This window comes from Malaclemys terrapin, chromosome 1 (genome assembly GCF_027887155.1).
Source record: "Malaclemys terrapin pileata isolate rMalTer1 chromosome 1, rMalTer1.hap1, whole genome shotgun sequence".
Taxonomy (NCBI): Eukaryota; Metazoa; Chordata; order Testudines; family Emydidae; genus Malaclemys; species Malaclemys terrapin.
In genome coordinates, this window is record NC_071505.1 from 166,699,016 (window position 1) to 166,722,166 (window position 23,151).

General features: G+C 40.3%; 1 protein-coding gene across 1 annotated transcript in view; it reads left to right on the forward strand.

Moving 5' to 3' along the window:
• The window catches only part of CRYBG3 (crystallin beta-gamma domain containing 3), a 135,934-nt gene that overhangs the window by 47,108 nt on the left and 65,675 nt on the right, over nucleotides 1-23,151 (forward strand). The window contains exons 3-7 of the mRNA XM_054046201.1: nucleotides 1,452-1,888; nucleotides 12,514-17,713; nucleotides 19,080-19,127; nucleotides 19,468-19,583; nucleotides 20,609-20,756. Of these exons, the coding sequence (XP_053902176.1) occupies nucleotides 1,452-1,888; nucleotides 12,514-17,713; nucleotides 19,080-19,127; nucleotides 19,468-19,583; nucleotides 20,609-20,756 (5,949 nt within the window). The remainder of the gene's footprint in view (nucleotides 1-1,451; nucleotides 1,889-12,513; nucleotides 17,714-19,079; nucleotides 19,128-19,467; nucleotides 19,584-20,608; nucleotides 20,757-23,151) is intronic.

Below are 23,151 nucleotides of genomic sequence, written 5' to 3' on the forward strand. Positions count from 1 at the left end.
AACCGGTTTAAAGGGCCCTTTAAGTCGGAAAAAAGGGCTTCGTCGTGTGGACGTGTCCAGACTTAATTCGATTTAACGCTGCTAAATTCAACCTAAACTCGTAGTGTAGACCAGGCCTGACTGCACTGGGACTACTTGCACATGAGTGAAGTCTACTCACATACACGAAGGATGAAAGAATTGGGTCCTGTGTCCCAAACCATTTCACAGCCGTAACTAATAAATCTTTTCTGCTTGCTTGCAATACCATTCTATGAAAAACTGCTCCATGCTTCATCTCCTTTTTTGCCAGCTCAAATTATTTTTGTTCTGTTTCCATCGTACAGTGCTTTACCTCCACAACCATTGTCCTGTGAGCCTCAAAGCCTAGGCCTGTTTTTCATAAAAGTGGCCTTTCAAGACATCTGTTACAATTTAAAAAAGTACTTTTGATTTTAAGTCCTCAATAATGGAGCCAATTTCTGCCACAGAAAGAAGTAGAGGTATCTTAAATAGCAGATCAGAGTAAAGGAGATTGGACAAAGCTCTTAAGACTGGTCTCGTAAGTAGCAGAACAGCCAGAAGTAATGCAATGCTTAGAGACAGTTTAAGGTTTTTTGGAGTAGAGCAGGGGCGGGCAAAGTTTTTGGCCTAAGGGTCACATCGGGTTTCATAAATTGTATGGAGGGCCGGTTAGGGGAGGGGGTCATGGCCCGGCCCCAACCTCCTATCTGCCCCCCATCCAACCCCCCCGTTCCCTGATGGCCCCTCTGGGACCCCTGCCCCATTCACATACCTCCACTCCCTGTACCCTGACCGCCCCCAGACCTCCACCGCCCCATCCAACCCCTCCTCTCATTCCTGACGGCCCCCTGGGACCCCTGCTCCATCCAACCACTCCTTCTCCCTGTCTCCTGACTGCCCCCTGCCGCCCCATCCAACCCCCTCCTCCTTCCTGACCGGCCCCCCCCAGACCTCTGCCTCCATTCAACCCCCTGTCCTGTCCCCCCGACCGCCCTGCCCCCATCCACACCCCTGCCCCCTGATTACCCCCCGAACTCCCCTGCCCTCTAGCCATCCCCCCCTGCTCTGTGCCCCCTTACCGAGTTGTCTGGAGCACCGGTGGCTGGCGGCGCTACAGCCGCGCTGCCTGGCTGGAGCTGGGCCACGCCACCGCCACCGTGCAGCACAGAGCATCAGGTCAGGCCGGGCTCTGCATCTGCGCTGCCCCAGGAGCTCACAGCCCTGCCGCCCAGAGCATTGCGCTGGTAGCAGAGCGAGCGAGCTGAGGCTACAGGGGAGGGGAAACAGTGGGGGAGGGGCTGGGGCTAGCCTCCTGGGCCAGGATTTCGGGGGCCGGGGAGGATGGTCCCGCTGGCCGTAGTTTGCTCACCTCTGCAGTAGAGTCTGAAAATTGATGTATTGGTTCTGTTTCAACATTATTGTTCTTTTTTTTTTTTTTTTTTTTTAAGATTTCTCAAAATGCAGAGAAGAACCACTCCATGGAAGATCTAAGCAACTCTGTTATCACAGAAGAATTAAAAAAGGCTAATAGCCTTCCCAGTTTGGCTCCTGGACGCAAAACAGCAGATCGTGACAGACAACCCAAAGAAGGCTTTTTTCAGTTCCTTGGAAGCTTATTTAATATTGGATCAAAATCTTCTTTGGGAGAATCTAAACAGTCTACCCTCCGAGATGGACAGAACAGACCTGGAAAGGATTTGCAGAACACAACTGCCTTTCAGGAAGATGGGATCACAAAGCATCGGAAAACTGAAATATTTGTCATTTCTACTGCTGGAACAGAAGAGGTAGCAGTGCCTAAAGAAGAGCCTACCTTGGTTAATATCGGGGAGGTTGGCTCTCAGGATTTACATAGAGGACAAGAACAAGCTGCTGATGCACTAATGTAAGTTCTAAAATTTGAATACTTAATTTTAATATTAAAAATGTCTAATGGCTGCAGTGACTAGCTCTGCCATACGTTTGGTAGATGTCCCATATCTGCAGACCTATGACAGTCTGGGGTGCAATTCAGACCAGTGAGGGGTTGTCACCTGCCATGCAACTTTGGGTGCCTCACAATATTTTGCTGCTGTAGCTCCCACCTGGGCCACTCACAAACAGCATGCAGGTCACACCCTGAGTGTCTGTATAGCTGCAGCCTGCCAGTCATACATCAGTCACACTCTGGCTTCCAGCAGCCTTGGTTACTACTTGCAGGGTGACCCCAACACACTCCCAGTCCCGGATTTTCTCACAAAAACGTGTTCTGCACTGTCTAGCCCACTCCTGGATAGTCCAGATATATTTGGTAAGATGTTCCTCTAAAGGAATCAAAATATAAGTCTTCTACCTTAAATGGAATTACCCAAACATTTCACAACATTGGATTAGTTGTAATTAAAGTATAAAACAAGTTTATTTAATGCCTTATACTTGTACACACTTAAAATCTCTCTCTTTGTAGTTAAGGTCAAATAGTTACAAGAGAAATAAAGATAAAACACTTTCTGAACTTAACAAAGTAGACTTGGTCAAGGTGAAGTTCTTACCACAGGATCACAGTAACATTGCTGACCAAATTCTCAGGTCAGGATCTGCTCCCAAAGTCTAAAGTTTGTTTGTTTTGTTTTCTTAAGTGAAGAGAGAGAGATGGTTAGGGAGAGAGAACATGGGGTGTTTTTGTCCCTCGCTTTCATAGTTCAGTCTCCCTTTGAAATGTATTTTCCTGTGCGTTACCTCTTAGATAAAGTTAATGCCTGCTGTGAGGACAGAGACAAGGAGTCTGATGGAGAAACAGGCTGCACACTGTTTCTTCTCACCTCTGTTTGCTGAAATGCAGATTTTCCTTGCCTCCTGTCTTCTTCCCCCTCGCTGTCTGAGGATCCTGTTTAAAACTTATATGTAAATTGGGGTAAATTCACATTCCTTTGCTTAAGGCAGACCTGTTTAACCAGTTCTGCCTAATCAATGGGTTCGAACATGTGCCTAATTGGTGAGTTCGAACATATGCCTCCAACGTAGGAGGGGACATTTTCTCCAAGTATTAGAACAGTAGGGTAAGGGCTAGAGGGATCAAATAGTCCTGAAACACATTCAGCATTTCATGGGGGTGGAAGAAGGGAGGAATGAATTTATTTCCTTCCATCGCTTTATTTAGGCAATAACTATCAGGATTTTGTGTGGCCTTTTTATGTAGCATATTAATTTTAATATTTTTTCTGTACATATGTTCTTTCTTTTTTTGCAAATAAGGATCCTAGATTTTAAAAATTTTCCATAGTCATCTGCCTTGGTTATTTCCTATAATAACTTCTGTACTTTTTGGTTTCCTTTATTCTTCAGAATTGTTTTGTAATCTTTAAAGGTTTATATAAAAATAGGTATTTAGCCTAAATTTGGTACATCCTTGACAATCCTGTTACATTTCCAAAGGTACAGAAAGTGCAGTATGTTTCTACTCTGCATTTAGCAGCTAGAAAATAAAGTAAAGTAGAACCACAGAGTTACAAACACCAGAACTGCAAACCGACCAGTCAACCACATACTTCATATGGAAACGGAAGTACACAATCAGGCAGCAGCAGAGACCCCAAAAAAAAGCAAATACAGTACTGTACTGTGTTAAACGTAAACTACTACAAAACAAAGGGAAAACAGCATTTTTCTTCCGCATGGCAAAGTTTCAAGCAGGATTAAGTCAATGTTCAGTTGTAAACTTTTGAAAGAACAACCATAACATTTTGTTCAGAGTTATGAACAACCTCCATTCCCGAGGTATTCGTAACTCTGGGTACGTCCAGACTACCCGCTGGATAGCGGTCGATCTATCGAGGATCGATATATCGCGTCTCGTCTAGACGCGATATATCGATCCCTGAATGCGCTCCCATCGACTCCGGAACTCCACCAGGGCGAGCAGCGGTAGCAGAGTCGACGGGGGGAGCCCCAGCCGTCGATCCTGTGCTGTGAGGACGGGAGGTAAGTCGAAATAAGATACGTCGACTTCAGCTACGTTATTCCCGTAGCTGAAGTTGCGTATCTTACGTCGACCCCTCCCCCCTAGTGTAGACCAGGCCTCTGAGGTTCTACTGTAGCGGATGTTGTCTACATTCTGTATTACAAAGTTCGTATTATGTCCCTTGTAATGGGACAGATTGTGCTATCTGGGTAACATCTGTGATTGACAGCGGGGTGTGTGCACGTGCATGTACAATATATGGGGAGGGGAGGTGTATATGTGTGAAACAAATGCAGTGTATCATTTTAAATAACTAGCTTCTGGTTAATATCTAGCATGTGAAATCACCCACAGAGAAGGACCCTGTTTTTGGTCTTGACCCTAGGATTTCCAACATTTTTCTTGTAGCCCTCTGCACATTTATCTGACATTTTGATTAGGATATGTTGATTGGGGTATCTGTAGCAGTTCTCTTGCAACTTTATTTTTGTTGGCAACGTGAGGGGGAAATAACACCTAGGGCTTTAAGAATGAAAGGGGGGACTTCTTTTTTTTTTTTTTTTTTACTATTGCATTAAGTATATTCACCTAGTGTGTAATGTTTCAATTCCACTTGGGAAATTCGGATCTTTCTTAATAACATTTTGATACCTGCTTACAAGAATTGCTTCTATATTGAATCACTTCTGGGATATTACTCTTGTTGTCATTTATCTGTAGCTTTGACAGGCAATCTTCTAACTACAAATGCTGAGGATGTGGCATCTGTGCAAATGTCCCTATGCTGTAGAGACTGAGATTGTGGTAATCAGGGCTCAAAAATAATTCTTGAAACCTACTAGAGTGAGGCTGAGGCAACTGCCAGTCTAGAACCTGTATTGCCATCACAAGGCTCTTCCCTCTGCAATTTAAACAAATAACAGTTGTATACTATTTAGCCTGAGTTGTATTTAATTGTAACACAGTCAGCCAACTTTTACTCAGATGGTTTATTATGGTAGAGCACAAAAAATGCAAGGCTCTTTCAAGACAGAAGATACAGCCCATGCCCTGAAAAGTATACAATCTATTTAATGCACTTTACACCTTTTACCTTTTTTAGAATTTAACTTGCTTTCCCTGCTCTTCAGTGAGCTCTTGAAGCGTATCTGCTGAATATATTATTTGCTGAATAATATATTCGCCTCATAGTTTCTGACTAGCCCTCAAACAAATGTATCAAATATTAAATATTCCCCAAATACTGTTTGACAGGCCTCCTTACTACACCACTCTCTTGCTGCAGCTGCTATTCTTCATTTTTTAATTATTTACCACTTGTCTTGTGGTGGCTCCTTAGGGACGCAAGCAGGTTGGGCTCCATTGTGCCAGGTGCTGTGCAAATATGATGGATTCTAATCCCTGCCCCAAAGACCTAATCTAAAAAGATAATGGCAATAACAGGTCTACACCCTTCCTGGCTCCATTCCACTTTTTCTCTTCTACAGTAGATCATGTGTATCTTTCCCTGCATTTTCTTCAGTGGTTCCTGTTTTTCCTTCTATTCCTCCCGCATTCCTCACCCTACCATTACCTCTTTCGCTTTCCCAGCAATGTGTTCTCTGCCTCCTCCCCTGTCCCTACCATCCCCATTTCTTCCTCCGAAAATCTCTATGTATATTCTCCTCTACTTCTGTTTTCAAATTTAGCTCTCAATCTCTCCTGCCCACTCACCCCTGCCCTCTAACCAGGGCCGGCTCCAAGCACCAGCTTAAAAAGCATGTGCCTGGGGCGGCCAAGGGAGAAGGGCGGCACCAGCGGCAATTCGGGGGCGGCAGGTCCCTCACTCCCTCTAGGAGTGAAGGACCTGCCGCTGAACTGCCGCCGCCGATCGCGGCTTTTTCTTTTTCCCACTTGCCGCCGGCGATTGCGGCTTTTTTGTTTTGTTTTTTGTTTTTTGTTTTGCTTGGGGCGGCAGAAATGCTGGAGCCAGCCCTGCCTCTAAAATGTGAATCTTGGAAATGTAACCAGACATCTAATATCCAGTAGAATAAAGATACAGGCCACAGGCAATACCAGAAACAGGATAGTGGGAAGTAGGCTCTTGTCCAGGAGCAGCATGTGAGAAGCCATCCTTTCTTTCTTTCTCTTTCTCGCTCTCTTTTTCTGCTACCTTCCCCCTTCCCCAGCCTCCTGAGTACTGTGCTGACATGATACATATCCACTCCTCTACCCCACCTCCTGCTTTCTAGGTACTGCAAGGCGAGTGTCTTTGGTAGGTTTAGCTTCTGATTTTCTAGGTCTTCCTGCACCGTTGTCATCCCTTATCTTTCCAAGAAGCAGAGTGAATTTTACTTGATTTTTGTCTGTTTGCCTGATGCCCACAGGATTATAAAAAGCAAAGGTGAAAACTGAAAAAACAGGTTACTTTTGACACTGCAGCAGTGTGTGCAAACTCTGAGCACCGGTAGCTGAGAGGCTGGAGCCATCTGTCTGCAGACTAAAGTTGGAAGCTGAAAATTCCAGCTCCAGAAGCCATACCCATGCTAGCTCTGAGATATCATGCTAAAAATAGAAATGTAGCTACAGTGGCGCAGGCTGCGTGCCCTGAATGTGTACCTATGGTCTCTTACAGGACCTTACTCAGGGAAGCTGGCCCCTCGCCCCACTGCTCATGCTTCAATTCCATTTTTAGTGTTCTAGCGCTAGTGTGGATGTATGCTTCATTCATATTTGGAGGTTCATATTTTCATTCATATTTTCTTCACAACTTTTAATGGAAGCTTACATGCTGCAGAACTTGATGGCACTTACTCATGAAAGCTTCCTACTCCCTATAGTTGAGTAGGTTCTTAAGCCCAGTTGCTGATGGTGAAATCAAACTTGCAGGGAGTATTAGGGTCAATCTTACTATATAACCTTCTCCTGAAGTGCTGTCTAACTAAACCAAGTCAAAATGCATTTTATTCTAGATAACTGAATACATTTTTATTTTATTTTACTTGGCTTTGACCAGGTTAGCAAGGAAAGTGTGGGGTGTTTTTTTTGTTTTTGTTTTGTTTTTTAAATCTCTTCCATGATCTATTTGATTCTGGAGATGGCAGCAGCTATATATCTCTGTATAATATGGGTTTTTACTGGAAACTAATTTTTGCTTTGAATGGAAGACTTTTTTGTGTGTTTGGCAGTGGTAAATTTGTGTAAACATTAAAACACTGATTATAGTTTACTTTTAGCCTACTTCTTTAAAATACAATACCTTTGCCCTATCCCACGCCATATTGTTGAGTACAGTAAAAACATCAGAGGACTGCTGTGCAATTCTGTTTTGCATACATTTTTCTCTTCTTGTTAAAAGAGCATGTTTTGAAAATTAGTTTGCTGTCTGGTGTGTGGTGTCTGACTTACACACCATGTTGGTTTTGATTTACATTGTCTACATTTGAAAGTTGCACTATTTTAACTAAAGATGTGATTTTTAAATCAGATTAGTTAAAGTGCTGCAAATCCCTGTGTGGACACTCTTATTTCAGTTTAAACCAGACTTTTCATTTTAGATTAAGTTAATTAGCAGTAAATTTAAGCTAAACCAAACAAATGAGGTTTGCACTGATTTAACTAAATCATTGTAAAAACAGATTGCAGTTAAAGTAGTGCAACTTTCACTTGTAGCCAAGGCCTTACTCAGGAAGTAGCTGTACTACTTCCTGCTGTATTGTAGTACCCTTCCTTTATTATACAAATTTAAAATAATTTCTCCCACTTCCCACAGCTTCCTCCCTAAGTATTGACCAATGGAACTGACTCTCACTAAATGTCATTAGATTGTAAAAGTGCTCCTGATTGCAGGTGTTCTATCAAAATGGTTTTGTAGAGTGTAGTGAGTGGAGTAATTAGAAGGCACTTGGGAGCTAGAAACAGACAACATTAAAGGGGAAAAGACAAATGGAAAAGGACAGTGAAGAGAGAAAAGTGACTGGGAAAATGAGGGGACTTGGGGGAAGGGATGGTGGGAATATGCCTGTTTGCTTTTCCTGGTCTAGAGTATAGATGTCTGAGTGCATTTGAAGTAGGTCCACTCATAATATTAATTTAAATTGTGACTATAGCTTCCAACCTAGACATGACAGAAACCATAGAACAAGTCAAGAGTTTAATGATAACCAGCCATGCATTATTGAGCTTCCTTTCCCATGAGAAACACTCAGCATGAATTTCAGTTAATTCTAATCTGCTGCTGAAGATTAATTTAGGGGTTATCTATCATTAAATGGGAGGATATGATGATAAGCAATAGCAAGAGAATTACTAGCGTGCATAATCCTCATCAGGATTATTGCTGTTTTTATTTTCACAACTAGATACCCCATGTATTAAAGGTCCCATTTTATTAACTACTACTTTCTGGAAGCAATGTTTTGCAAAACACTAGAAAATCAAAGCATACTGTCCTATAGTCTGAGATTAATTTTGCACTCAGTGGGAGGCCTTAGTTTTGGAAAAGACTCAAGTTTCCAGGCCTTAAGCCAAAGAAAATGGAATTCATGAGCTTAGTCAGTGCATATGTGAGGGACAACGGACATAGGCCACATTATTCCTCCAGCACCCCAGCTGGCTGATTCACAGAGGCAATTATACCTAGAGGGGTTTTGGTCCTCTTGGCCAGATAGAAGTCAGTGGGAGAGGGGAAGGCAAGAGGAAAAAATAGTGATATGGAGTAAGGTTATTAGTTACTATTAAAACAAGGCTTTATAGCTGAGAAAACCGTACGAGAGCTACAGCTATAGTAAGTGAAGATGGTGAGCTGGTAAGAGTCTCAAGTTAAGGTACCATTTGATTTTTCCATGTGTTTGAAATTGTTGATGATTTCATTGCAGTTAAGAGCAATCTTCAGACTAGACTTTTTGCACTGTTAAATGCAGATTTGAGGGAGGAAAAGGTAGTGATATGGGTAAAATACTACTGCTAATAACACTACATTTAACTGCAGAAGGAGGAGTGTAAAGTAGGTTAATGGTTGCTAAGCTTAACAAAAATCTCTTATTATAAAAAAGGATGGATGTTTTATGTGGTATAATCGCCACTGGTTTGGGACTAATACAAAGGTGAGAAATTCAGGTTTGTTTTTTGCCTTTGCATTCCTCCTCAATTATGTTAAAAGCCAGTTACCCTGCAAACCTATTGTATTCGTGGATCAACAGAATAGGAGCAAAACAATCTGAAAAAGTAGCTTTTCTTCTATCCCGTGTGTGTTCTTGTCACAATCTTGTCTTTTAAGTTACTCTAAAAGGAAATGGGATGGGAGAACTCATAAAATAGGGCCCCAAATAGTAAACACATACAGTATTACTGCATAAAACCCTTGTCTCCCATCACATGGAATTATTTCACTGACTTTCCAATGTGTATCACATTTTACAGACACATTATGGTTAGGTCTTAAATTTCACACACTTAAGGCAGTTCTGCACTTACAGCACTGCAACTGTGCAGCTGCACTACTGTAATACTTCAGTGAAGGTGCTACTGTACTGACGGGAGAGCTTGTCTCATTGGCGTAGTTAATCCACCTCCTCGAGATGGTATCTATGTCGGTGGGAAAGCTTCTCCCATCCACACAGTATTTTCTACACCAAGGGTTAGGTCAGTATAACTGCATCACTTGGGGTGTGGATTTTTCACACCTCTGAGCAACATACCGGTAGTTCTACCCATGTAAATGTATAATGTAGACTCAGCCTAAAGGCTTGATCTTTCAAAACACTCCTGGGTGTGGTTCCTACTATCATAAGTGCCCCAGCTGAATTCTCAGCACTTCTCTTAATAGTAATCATTGTGCTCTGTATGTTTCTGAAGGTAAAACTCATAAAATCTACCATTCATTTTGCTCTTTTCCCTTTTCTGAAAGATGTTGTTTTGCACTGTATTTTTCCACATTCAGGAGTTATGTATTTTGTTTTGTTAGGTATTAAATGTGTGTGTGTATGTGTGTGTATATATATATATATATATATATATATATATATATATATATATATATATATATATATAGTTAGATTGAACAATATTATTTTTTAATAGAACTAATGACCTAGAGGTTTATTGTTGTCTGCTTGACCTACACCTAGCTTGTAGTAAGTTTTTGTAACGTTCGGTAACAATAAGTGGATGTAGTGTATAATAAAATGTTCAACAATAGTACTTGCAAAACTGCACGACTTATTTTTGGATTTAGTGAGCAGCCTTATTACACTGATTGCTGAAATATATTGACTAGAGGAAAGCTAAAGTTTCATGCAGATTAAATACATTTTGAAAATACTAATAGTTTCAGTTATGAAAGTCTGAAGAGTTGGTAAAATACACTCTGTCATCTTGGTTATTTGGGTTGCCCATTAACACTGGATGGTGGTGGTGGTAGTATTTCTTCATACACAAAGATTTTTTTTATAGTTTGGATTGAATATATCGCTTTTCCTTAGTGTATTTGAATTTAATATTTAATAGCTTGATTTAATATAACAATTCCATTGTTAATAAATAGGAAGATGATAATTTGTATTACAACACAACTTGTGTGTTGCAAAACAAACCTGCATTTTATGTGGAAATACCTCACATTTTATAGGCTGCTGATTATATAGAATGCTCATATCTTAATACCACATATAAAAATTCAAAAATTCACTGCATATTTTGGCCCTTACCCTATGACCATATATACATCTGAGTCACTTTACCCAGATGAGTAGCCCCATTGAGTTCAGTGGGACTGCTCACGTGCCTAAATGTTCGTACAACTGGGGACTTGGTACTATATAAACAATATGGAAATGAGAGTTTATACTGCTCAAATCCATACAGAATGGAACTCTGATTTTTAAAATGAAAAATGTGTACCTTTTTAAGTGTTTGTTCAGGATATATACAGAATGATTGTATACACTCATTGATCCTCATTGAAAGAAATAAAAGCCTTTATTTTTCTGCCCAATTTTATTAGTGAATGAACAAAAATACCCTGCTTCTCACTTGGATTATTTGCATAAAAGTCCCTTAACTATAGTAAAATCCTCCCAGTGGGGGTGGATTAAATGTGAACTGCAAGGGTATGTCTATACTGGAGGTAGGAGCATGCCTCCCAGCCTGTAGACAGACACGTTAGCCGAGCTTGAGCTAACACGCTAAAAATAGAAGCGTGGATGCCGTGGCACAGGCTAGCTGCCTTGACTACAATTCCACCCAACCTCCTGGGTCTGAGCTCAGGTGGCTACCACGAGCCACCACCTGTGCCACAATGTCCACGCTGCTATCTTTAGCGTATTAGCTTGAGCAGAGCTAACATCTCTGTCTACCAGGGCTGGGAGGTATGCTTTTGCTGCAGAGTAGACATACCTCTATGCTATGCTAAGACTGCCTGGGTTTTTTTGTCTGTATTTTTACAGACTAGTTAGTCTTACATTAGAAATCAAAATCTTCACTTCCCTGTTTTTGCTGGAGGGCTCTCCAGTGCACTGGAGAGCTATAGCGGGAGAGGGACATCACACTCACCTGCAACTGTGTGCTGCAACTTTCCCAGCCTTCAGTTAAGAAGAAGGAAGACACCGAGTCAGACTGTTTAAAAAATTTTAGGAGGGAGACTTGTTTTTGGTTTAGACAGAGTTAACACAAAAGAGCTTTTTAAACACTCTGACTCAACATCCCTTCTCCCCTCAGTTGAAGGCTGGACAGCTGCAGGTCAGGTTCAGCTGTATGTGATCTCACTTGCCCATCCTAGCTTTCCAGAGTCCTCCAGTAAAAACAGGGAAGTCAAGATTTGCAATTCCCATTATTTTCTTGTGTGGAAAAAATAGAATTGTTTGAAAGGTTTGGGTGATAAAGGAAAGCTTTGAGGTCACCCTTATTACATCATGAAAGAGTAGTAAAAGATAAGTAACATTTTTTTTCTTTGAAGTTAAATATAAGACTAATTAGTGCCTGAATCCACCAAAAATATTTCCCAAGTTTCAGGGCCCATTAGTTAGATATTTCCTCCAGCACCCAAACAGACTTGCCTCATTCCTGTTCTTCTCATTCACTGCCCTTCCCTCGGTCCCTACCTCCACTCCCTCCAGAAAGCATCAAATAACTTTATTTTCCCCACAAACGTTTTTTGCCTCTTACAGTTCTGTTGTTCTGTCTTGTACCCTCTTGTTCAGGGATGAGTTACCAGGTCCAAATTCAAAAGCAAACAAATTTCTCTAGCCATTTTCAGTTTTAGTGACCCTAGATTTTACTGTTAACGTTAGTAGGGTAAAATATTTTCAGATGGGTGTGACTTAATTTTGAAGATGAATAGGTCTCTTTGATGGTGTTACTTTCTAATAAAACTTTTGTGTTTGTAGGGGTACCCATATACTATGTTTCTATTATCCTAGTATAAAGAAAACTCTTGATGTATTTATTGCATCATTAGAAGTTGGTTTATTCTGCAATTTAAAAAAAGTAGTATTGTATCATTTGTTCTCCAAATCAGCAAGCTAACTGTAGATCAATGATAGTGAAGACTGTTTCAATATTCTACTGCACTAAAATGATGTTTTTTGTTGCAGGCAAACTGAATGTAAGCCAGATGCACCAGCAATTACTTATGCAACATATCGGGGTTCTGTACGGATTAAGCAGCTACTAAAGAAACAAGCAGAGGAGGCACTAAGAAGAGAAGAAAATACTGAAGACAAACATATTTTCACTGTGACTGGAAATGGAGAAGTCCAAACTGCTATCCTTCCAAACTCACCATCTAATGTAAGCGTAGAAATTACAGAACACATGTCAAAAGAGAATCAAAAGGATGATGCTAAAGATGGCAAGGAAAATGTTGAAGCAAACCTCTCTGCAGTTAAAATGGAATTGAAAAAAACAGGTGTTGCTAAGGATATCTTAGATAGCAGTGAACATGGAACAATTGAAAACACCTCTGCCTCATCCACTGAAACAAACTCCAACAGCAATCACATTGGAGAACTAGATTTGTTTGTTTCCTTAAATCATGCTCCAGTTTCTGATACACCAGAAGTTAATAGAACTCATTTTCTAGACTCAGTATTGTCAGCCAGAGACAACAGTAGTTCCAATTACCAGATTATGGATTCTCTTAAAACAAATTCTGGAAATAACAGCTTGGCTGAAAAGGGGGAGAGAACGTTAGAAGAAACAGAAGCTCAGTTTCAATCAGACAATAATGCCACTTTTAGCTTTGATAAAGGAATAAATTCTTGTGTTCAAGTATCTCATGAAGACTCTCAGGAGACAATGCAAAATGATTGTGTGTGTTCATCCAAAACAAAGAGAGGGGCAGTTGATAAAGAACTACCATTGATAGAGGGTGAATATGCCTGTAATAGTCATATTGGTAGTCAGTTGGAGCTAAAGTTGGATGCCCAGATGTCCCCCTTTAGTAGCACTGCATTTCAACATCAGGCAGATAAGTGTATAGAAAATGCAAATAAAGATAGTGGTCCAAAGATGGATGATTCACAAAAATATGTGGTGGCTGAAGAAAGGGAGCAAGAAACACAAACCTGTCTAGCTAGTGTTCATTTTCCTTTAAATCAAGAAAGATGTACTGAAAAGTTATCGGAGGCTGTGAAGGACATAAAATTTTGTGGAGTCAATAAATTGATGGTAATAGACAGTCTACCCACTTCAGTGCCCTCTGCCAAAACTGTTAAAGATACTGGCATGGACATAGTAAACAGTCCAGATATTAAACAGTTTAATGAGTCAGGGAAACCAACACATGTCCAAAATGATCCCTCTGTAACTCTTGAGGGTGAATCTAAGGATATCAATACAGAGAACACTTCCGTACCTTCCCTTGAATCTGAAGATGTTGAAACCACTAAGGTTTCATCTAAGTCTGCAGAGGTAAATGTTGCTGGCATATCTCCATCAGCCATTGAATGTGGAAGTGTGAAGTCCCATTTGCCACCTCCTATCGTAGAATCTGAAGATGCCAGCCTTAGCAAAGCTATAACACCTGTCAGTATCGCCAAGATTTCTCCTCCAGTCCCTGACTTTGAAGATGGTAGCTTGGCTAATATTCCTTCTCCTATCCACAGATCTGAAGATGAAACCATGGCCAAAAAAGCAACCAACTTACAAGATGTTAAAAAAAACAACATTTCTCCCCCTGACCATGTGCATGAAAATAGCATGCCTCTTAAATCTGAAGGGATGACCCTCCCCAACAACGTAGTTCCTGACAGGGTGCCCAACCTTACTACTCCTTCCCTTAAAACTGGTGAAGTCTTTGTAGCCAAAACATCAGTTTTATCCACAGAGGATAATAGGTCAAAGAATACTTCTCAAACCCATGAAACCAGAGATAACAGGGTAGAGGAGATTGTTCCTAAAACTGTGAATGCCAATATGACCAATATTTCTCCTCCACCCTCTCAGTCTAAAGAAATCTGCTTCTCTAAGCTTTCCTCCCCTGCTCTTAAATCAGAAGTGAATACCTTTTTTGAGGTTCCTCATTCTCCCCTGGGGTCTGGAAAGGATGCTTTGACCAATCATTCTTCTGTCTTTGAAAAGGGTGTCGGTTTGGAGGTTATTTCAGTGACAACACCTAATTCTGAAGATAGCAATCTGGTGAAGATTTCGGCTAAACAGGAAAACAGTAACAAGTCTAAGACGGGACCTGCCATACTTAATTCTATAGACTTCAGCCAGTGCAAAATATCTTCTTCTGCTTCTAAATCCGAAAATGTCCAAATTGCCAAATTATCGGTTACGTCTGACAAGGTCAGTGAATCCAAATGCGCTTTTCTTGAAGGTGATACACCTAAGATGGTGGCTTCTTTCTTGGAAAATGGAGATGTCAGTGCACCTACAATTATTTTTCCTGCGCTTGAAAATGCAGATGTCAGTATGACTCAGATTTCACCTTGCTCTGAAGACATCAGTGCTAAGCATAAATCTTTTTCCCTAGAATCTGATGTCATTTTAGCTGAAAGTGACTATCCTACTCCTAACTCAGAGGATGTTTGCATTCCCAAGCTTCCTTCTCCTACTCTGAAGTCTAAAGAAATCTCCAAGCTTTGTCGTTCTTCCCTTGAAACAGCAGATGGCTTGGACAGTATTGATTTCCCTATTGTTGAGTATGAAGTTGTTAAAAAGGGCAAAATTTCATCCAGATTTAGAGTTAATGATGAGACTGATTATGTACCTCCAGATGTACCTCCTGCCCAAAAGCTTGAAGATGTCTGGTTAACCAAATCCATAACATCAACTACCTGTCCTTTGGAACTTGTGGAAGTAAGTTCTAGTGTAGACTATACTAAGGATGTGCACAAAATTCCTACAGAGCAAGTAAATCTTTGCGACCATATTCCTGCAATGACAAAAAAACGAGCTAAAATTAATGATCACATGGCTTCGTTTACAAAATCAAGCAACGTCTGTTCTCAGAAAACATGGGAAGATATGGAAACAGGAAAGCAAGTGCACACTGAATCCCAAGACCCTGCTCTGTTTAAAAAGGCTGAAGAAATCGTTGATGCGGTTTTACACTTGGCCATAGAAGAAATAAGATCAAAACAAGCAGCTGGTGTCTATCAGCCTTGTGGCAACAAGGACAGTTTAATAAAGCTGGATATCCTAAAAGAACAGAAAACTGGAAAGATACAGTTGGAAGCAAAATTAAAACATTTTAATGAGAGCTATGCAGGAAGCTCCTCTGAAGTTAAAGGAAAGGAAACAGTTGCTACAAATACTCAGGCTGAAAAGATTCCATTTAACATCACTCATAAAACTGACCTACATAGTTCAATAGCACTAAAAGCAAAAGAAATAATTGATGAAGTTATTAACTCAGCCAAACAAAAACTGATGTTTAATCAGCTTGAAAACAGTGAGAGTAAGAGCCCTTCTAAAAATTTTGTGCTTAAACATAAGGCTGGATTCTCAGAGACTCTAAACACTGATGTTCAATTAGCTGCCAAAACTCAAGAAATAATCAAAGAACCCTTGGGTTTAAACCAAATAGGCAAGGAATTGACCCAGAATGTTGCTAGGGACTGTGAAAAATCAGGCTGTTCAGTTCCTTTACTTCTAAATAGTGTAGAAGGCAGCACAGATTTGACCATAGGAGGAGAAACGGTACCAAATAATGTACTTTCACATCAAAGAAATGGACTTCTACATTCTGATGAATTAGCAAGTCTGGAATCTGACCTTGCAATAATAGCAAAAGATGAATGCTCTAAAACTGTCTATGATAGTACAGTTATGACAGAAATTGGTGATAAAACTAGCATTTGGACAGCTAGCAATAAATCTGAGGAGACTTTACATGTATTAAATGGAGATACTGTTATGATTGAAGAGAGGATGCCACCATTACAGTTAAAAGATTTGTGCAATAATACAAATGTGCCAGAACACACATCAGTGCCAAACTTGACTTCATCTTTCCTGCATGATGAAGACTATACCTGCATACCTAGCAAATCCAAAGATGAAAGTAGTCTTTCAGGTTTAGACAAAAGTTGTGCAGGTAACTGTCTGCCAGAACTTTGTTGCCAGGAGGAGGATTCTGTGTTTGTACAGGAAAAAGGAAACCCAAAAGATTCACAAGCTGACAGTGAAGAAGGCAGTGGAAAAACAGAGGAAGCAAATGAGCTACCACAGGATAAAAACAGATTAAACACACAGTTCATTGTGTCTGAATCATCTGTAACTGTTAAGGACATTGAAGGGAAAATTTGTTTCAACTCAGATTTTGCCAATAAAGATGAGACACTGAAATCAAAACTGATGATGGATCAAGATTTACAAAGAGATAACACACTTGGAGAAAAGAGTCTGAATAATAATAATGATACAGAGGAACTGACAAATCTCTTAGCCTTTTCTCCACAAGATGAACAGTGGGAAAGCAATTCTTTATTTACCGTATTGTACGATGGCTCCCCTCAAGATGAGAACCAGTTCGTTTCAACTGACAAAAAGCAAGCTCACTCCCTCTCTCCTCCTGACCTGTCTCTGGATAATATTGAACATCTTTTGATGTGTGAAACAGCAAAGAGCAAATATGGGCCTGTCGATGCTTATGAAAAGGACAACAAATTAAATGAAACATTAGATAACTGCAGCTCAGAGTCATTTATGACAGTGGAGGCAAAGCGGTTTAAAATTTACCCGTTCTCTTTGTCTCCTATATATGAAGATGACAGCCCACAAGAAGACCAGCTGTCTATTGATGTCTCACCAGGAGACCATTCTAATGGAAAATCCAAAGACAATGCCAACCATTCCTCATCCGTCTTGTCACTTCTTCAGTCAGTTTCTGAGCGTTTGAAATTTAGTAACCAGTTCAGTGAGGAGGATGAGGAGGAATCTTATGAAGAAAACACGATGGATGTTCAGAAAGAAGACTCTATTATGAGCCAGTGGGCAGGCAGCTCAAACATGGTGCTTCTAGAAAATGACCAAGAAAGGGCTCCACTTTCCAAACAGTCACTCATGTATTCAAAAGAACCGCTTAGTTCTAGACAGCAATCAGAGCCATTTCCAGAAGAAGCATGTCTTTTTCCTAATCCGACACATTCTACTCAGTTTCAACAGAAAGCTGATGCTGCCACGAAACCTCTCTCTAGGAGTGTGTATTACCAGTATTTTCAGACAGCCAGCAATTATTCGTGTGAGAAGGGAGTCAGATTTGGAAGTGTCCTTCAGGATGGATTATTGCCAAGGGGTCATAAGCCTCAAGACAACAATTTGCCAGAATCAGGAGCTTTTCCAGTGGTAAGTTGTCATGTTATGTAAGTAATAACTAAAATGATGATGAACCCCGTTGCAATTACCATCCTTTAATAAAAATCTTAACTGTCTTATCTAAATTCATTCAGTTGTAGGGTACGAGGTAAGCCTATGATTGCAGACAATTACGTTTTCTCATTGAAGCATTTTATAAATAAAATGCACCTAGTTACTGGGGCCAGATCATAAACAGTAGAGGAGATCCTGCAGCTTCAAACAGTAAAACAGCAAGTAAATAAAAAATATGCTCAATAATAGCAACATACAGGCTTGTCCTTTGAATGGCATTTTAAATGTGAAGATGACTGGGACAAGGCACACAGAGAGTTCAAGGGGGGGAAAAGAATTGTCTTTATATGAAAAACTGTTCTTTTACATTTACTCTACTTTTGATTTTATTGTTCCTTTGCTCTCTGAGAATATAGTTCAGTGTTTGGTGTATCCTTCAATTCTTCTGTAGGCTCCAACTCAGGCTATGTCTACACTTACAGTGGCATGTGAGTACAGGCATTGCACACCCACACCCCCAGCATGGGTATAAATAGTGTAGATGGGAAGCACTGCTTATGTGAGTAGAGTACAGACACATCAGAATATTAGGGTGTATGCTCTACACATCCAAGCAGTGCCTCCCATGTCTACACTGCTGTTTTAGAAGTGCAGTATCCAGTGGGCTCCTCCCTGATGAAGCCTTTCCCCACCTCAGCGAAAGGCTCCTACAGCAGGAAAATGCTCTGGCAGTTGGGGAGGCAACTGGAAAAGGCTTCAGCATCTTCCCACTGCCAGAGCCTCTCACTGCTGCGCGTAGCTACGTATCACAGTGTGCACACAACCTGCTTTTCACTGTGCTACATGTACCATACACTCTGCCACAAGTGTAGACAAGGCCTCAGCTGCAGTCAAATATTCAAGCTCTTTCTACAGATAGCACTCTTGTTTCGGTTTATTTAAAGCAGGATCAGTTGAGAGGAGAGAAGTAGTATTTTGTGATGATTTGGGGAAATGGAAGAGAGTGCTTACAATTAAGAGTGTCATAGCCTGAAGAAATAAGCTCTGGTGTGGTACAATCTCTCTTTTCTAGTTTGGGGAAGGGGTGTGTGAAAGGAAATAGTTCTACATGGTTTTGATTTTTGTTCAAGCTCTCCTAATCTAATATTTGTGGGGTTTTTAAGGATTATTTATTTGACCCACTGCATTAAACTGCCTAGGCCTAATTTGCATAACAATGAGACTAGGATCAGCTGTTGTCACTAATTAAAGTAATATGTTTTAAAGGAATACTGGTCTTAAACAATTTTGTGCGCTACTATTGTAGTTTTAATAGTTATTTTCCACATCATTTTAATTTCAGAATCTTATTGACAGGAAAAGCCTCAAATGCAATCCAAGACCAGGAAAAGTAAGTATGATCTTGTCACGGTGTAGGTGAATATGGATTAAATCACCATTAATATTTTAAGGAGTAGCAAAATTTTGAAAGAAAACATGTTATGTCAAATTTGAGTACTTGTAATGCTGCACATGCTAATCATGAGATTAGATGCAAAAAAATTCCAGCCTAGGGGAAACCTACTTAGTTTGTCTAATTATTTAGTTCAGCAGTCTACAGTTGAAGAAAATATGTGCAATGCTGGTAGCGCATATACAAAATCAGAATCTGTTTAATAAAAAGCAAAAATTAGGAACCTAATCCATGTGTTGAAGTGCCCCTTGTTCACATATAATGTCTATTGTTTTAGATGATTATTTATGACATTCCTGGGGAGAAAAGTAAACGAGAAATATACCATGATCTACCAGATGCCACATCCTGGATCTTTCCAATAGGAACATTGCTTAGAGTTATTAGAGGATGGTAAGAAATCCATGCCTTATTTAAATGGCATCTTTTCAGAAGATAAATGTGTGTATTTTTCTTGTACCTCTGCCTCCGTTATTTATAACACAAACCTGATATGCAGGGCATCTTTTCTTGGTTTATAATTACAGTGACATTTACAAGTAAAGCAATATGGTAAGTATTCCCTCTGCTGGGAACTAGCTTAAAGCAGAAGGAAGTTTGTTTTGTAACCAAAGCTAAGTTTTCACAGTTTAATTTCATTAACCAAGTGATGTTGCAAAGTGAGCTGTAGACATACATGCTCAACTGCTGTTTGAAACATGGCATTAAAAAGGGAGCATAGAAGTAGTGGGATACAAAAGAATATTTAGGATAGACTATATGAATCTTTCTAAATTCATTTGCAAAGCTTTAGTGCACAATGAGATAATAGATGCTTTGGAAAGCTAAGGCTTGGAATGCATCTGTCATACATGTGTGCCCACAGTTATTTTATAGAGCATAGACTTCTTGACGTAAGTCCATCATACCATTCAACTCCTCCACACCATAATACCATTTCATGGTAACATTAATATAGTTTGAGACTGGCCCAGTTATTTCTTATGTTTTATGCTTGTTTAGTAACCACTGGATGCCATAGTGGTAGTTGCATGTTTAGCCATTATATGAAATCCAGGACTCGGCTTCGTTAATTTGTCTGAACTAGGAAAGTAGGATGTTTAATGTGCTTAGCTTTTTCACTTACTGGTTAGATTTCTGCAAATAAGGCTTTTAATCATGCTGGTTAGTTTGGGAAACCGAACTATATAATAGAAGAGAAGAAATGCCTATTTTATTTTATTTTTTAGTACAGAAGTGAAGCACAACTTACGTTTAACAAGTGGAATATGAATAGAAAGGGACAGTGCCTGAAGGGGTACTGATAACGGGCTTACTGGAAAGAGCTCTCTACAGAACTTGCCTAGCATGAGTATTGTATTGTCATGGTTCTAGTCTGCATAATAGTTACAATTCTCTTAATGATTTCATTATTACAGCTGGATTTTGTATGAAAAACCAAAATTTCAAGGAGAAAAATATGTGCTAGAAGAAGGAGAAATGGTCCTGAATAGTCTTTGGGATCTTCGGGACATGAAACGCCATCCAAGGAACCTTGCAGTTGGTTCTATCAAACACGTAACAAAGGTATAGACTTGGTTGATAATAAGACACAAAATGCAAACGTTAACATCAATACTAGCAGTGTCCTTGCAGCGTCCATTCTTACATGTCTGCTGTAGGTTTCCTGTCTCGTTGTCTTCAGACTAGTGGCCAGCGGACCTTCAGACTGTTGACACAAGTCTCAGAGTTTTGGCTGCTTCTCTGAACCTTTTGAGCCTTACCTCTATGTCCAATTCTTCACTTTTTTTCTTCCCAACCCAAGACTGTAGTCTTCACTTTCTTCTTAAGTGCCTGAGTCTACTCATCGTCCTCTGAATGTAACAAGCAGATAGTTTATATGCTCTTGCCCCACAAAAACCCTCAGTCTGACTCATAAACAAGGTGCCCCTTCTTTATCACAGATATTTGATTGCCCAATTAATTTAAGTAATAGGAATTAATTCTGATTCTTTGTTACAAACATTTTTCTGTTAAACATTGGACTGTCCACAACAGTCTGTCTGGTTCTCTAATGGTTGCTAATTATTATCTGTACCAAATATCCTCTAAAAATTACGCCTTACCATTTTCCCATATATTTTTTTTCATAGCTACTGTAATACTCTTGCTGATAATATACTGATGGGTGTAATAGACTTAAGATGATTAGATAAGACACAGTTTAGAAACAAGACCGACTCTGATGTTCAGTTAAGTGAGTCCCTTTTGAATAGGTAAAAGCCAGATTTCACTTGTGGAAATAAAATATGGGACTGGAAAAACACACCACATAACTCAAATAACAAACACAAAACATGAACCTCAGCCTGAACTTTCTCCCCAAGCTTGTCTGGTCCCAGGATCTCCCTGTAGAATCTACTCTATGCCAGCTCTAGTCACCTCTGCTACAGAGAAATGTCTTGTCTTGTATTTTGATTAGAGTTAAAATCCACCTGCCAATGTGAGTCAGCAGTTGTTACTCAGAGGAGCATTATATTCTTATATAGCATTTTAGAAACTGCCCCTGTTACAGTATCCTTTGTCAGTAAAATGGGGAAGTAATGGGTCTAAACACCATGATGTTCACTGGGTATTCTAGTATTTATCAAGCTTCATTGCATATCATCCATGTGGTTTGTCAAGTGTATACCAACTTGCTGTCATGATACTTCAGTTTCTAATATGCACAATCCCAAGTCTGTAGTTAGAATTCACTGTCGAATCTAAATATGGCTAAAGGAAAGAGATCTGCTTTTCTTAGGATTTCAGCCCAAACTATATACTATTACTTACATGTAATATAGGTGCTTTTTCTGTATCCATGTAACGTACGTACTCAGCATCACAATACTAGCCAAAGATTCAGCTGGGATTCATAAGGGTTAGTGGAACACATGCAAAATATGATTGTATTGGCACCCAGAAATTAAAAAGCCACTTTATTAAAAAAAAAAAAATCAAGAGCATAAAACTAAACATAATGCATCTGTTATTGTTCATTGAAAGAGCAATGTATTTACCAGACCTTGTGATTTAAAAAGAATCTGCACTCATTTTGTTGAGCACAGCATTCTAAAAGTTCACATGGTGAGAGCCCTTTATTGTGAATGAATTGTGACTTGTATTAAAATGTGAAAGTGTCTTATTAAAATAGGTATTTTTGCATCTCTACTGGTCTACTAATCATTTCAAAATGTATAATATTTGTGTCACCAGTGAGACATGGGCATAATATCAAACCACTGATGGTAAACAAGTTTCAATCCCACTTAAAGATATTGAAAAGAAAAAGAGAAATTCAAAAGAAGTCAACTGAGGACATGACTTATGAGAACAGTGAACTTAATTTGTCTAGTGCAATAAGCTGATGCTAAGAGAAACATTACAGGACAGAATATGAATTATGAATATTGGAAAAGAAGCAACGAATTACTGAAATTCAGCACCAGTAATAAAATAAGGAACTATGGGCTAAGATTAGAGGAGGATGAATGTATCCAGAACAGGGGTGGGCAAACTACGGGCCACATCCGGCCTGCCAGACGATTTAATCCAGCCCTTGAGCTCTCACTGGGGAGCGGGGTCAGGGGCTGCTCCATGTGCATGTGCTGCAGCTCCCAGAAGCAGCAGCATGTCCCCCCTCTGGTTCCTATGCAGAGGAGCAGCCAGGCGACCCTGCACGCTGCCCCCGCCCCAAGCGCCGCCCCCGCAGCTCCCATTGGCTGGGGACTGCAGCCAATGGAAGCTGCGGGGGCGGTGCCTGCGGACGGGGCAGCTCGCAGAACCGCCTGGCTGCGCTGCCGCATAGGAGCTGGAGAGGAGGATTGGCTGTTGCTTCTGGGAGCTGCTTGAGGTAAGCGCTGCCTGGAGCCTGCACCCCCTCCTGCGCCCCAACCCCCTACCCCAGTCCTGATCCCCCTCCCACCCTCCAAACCCCTCA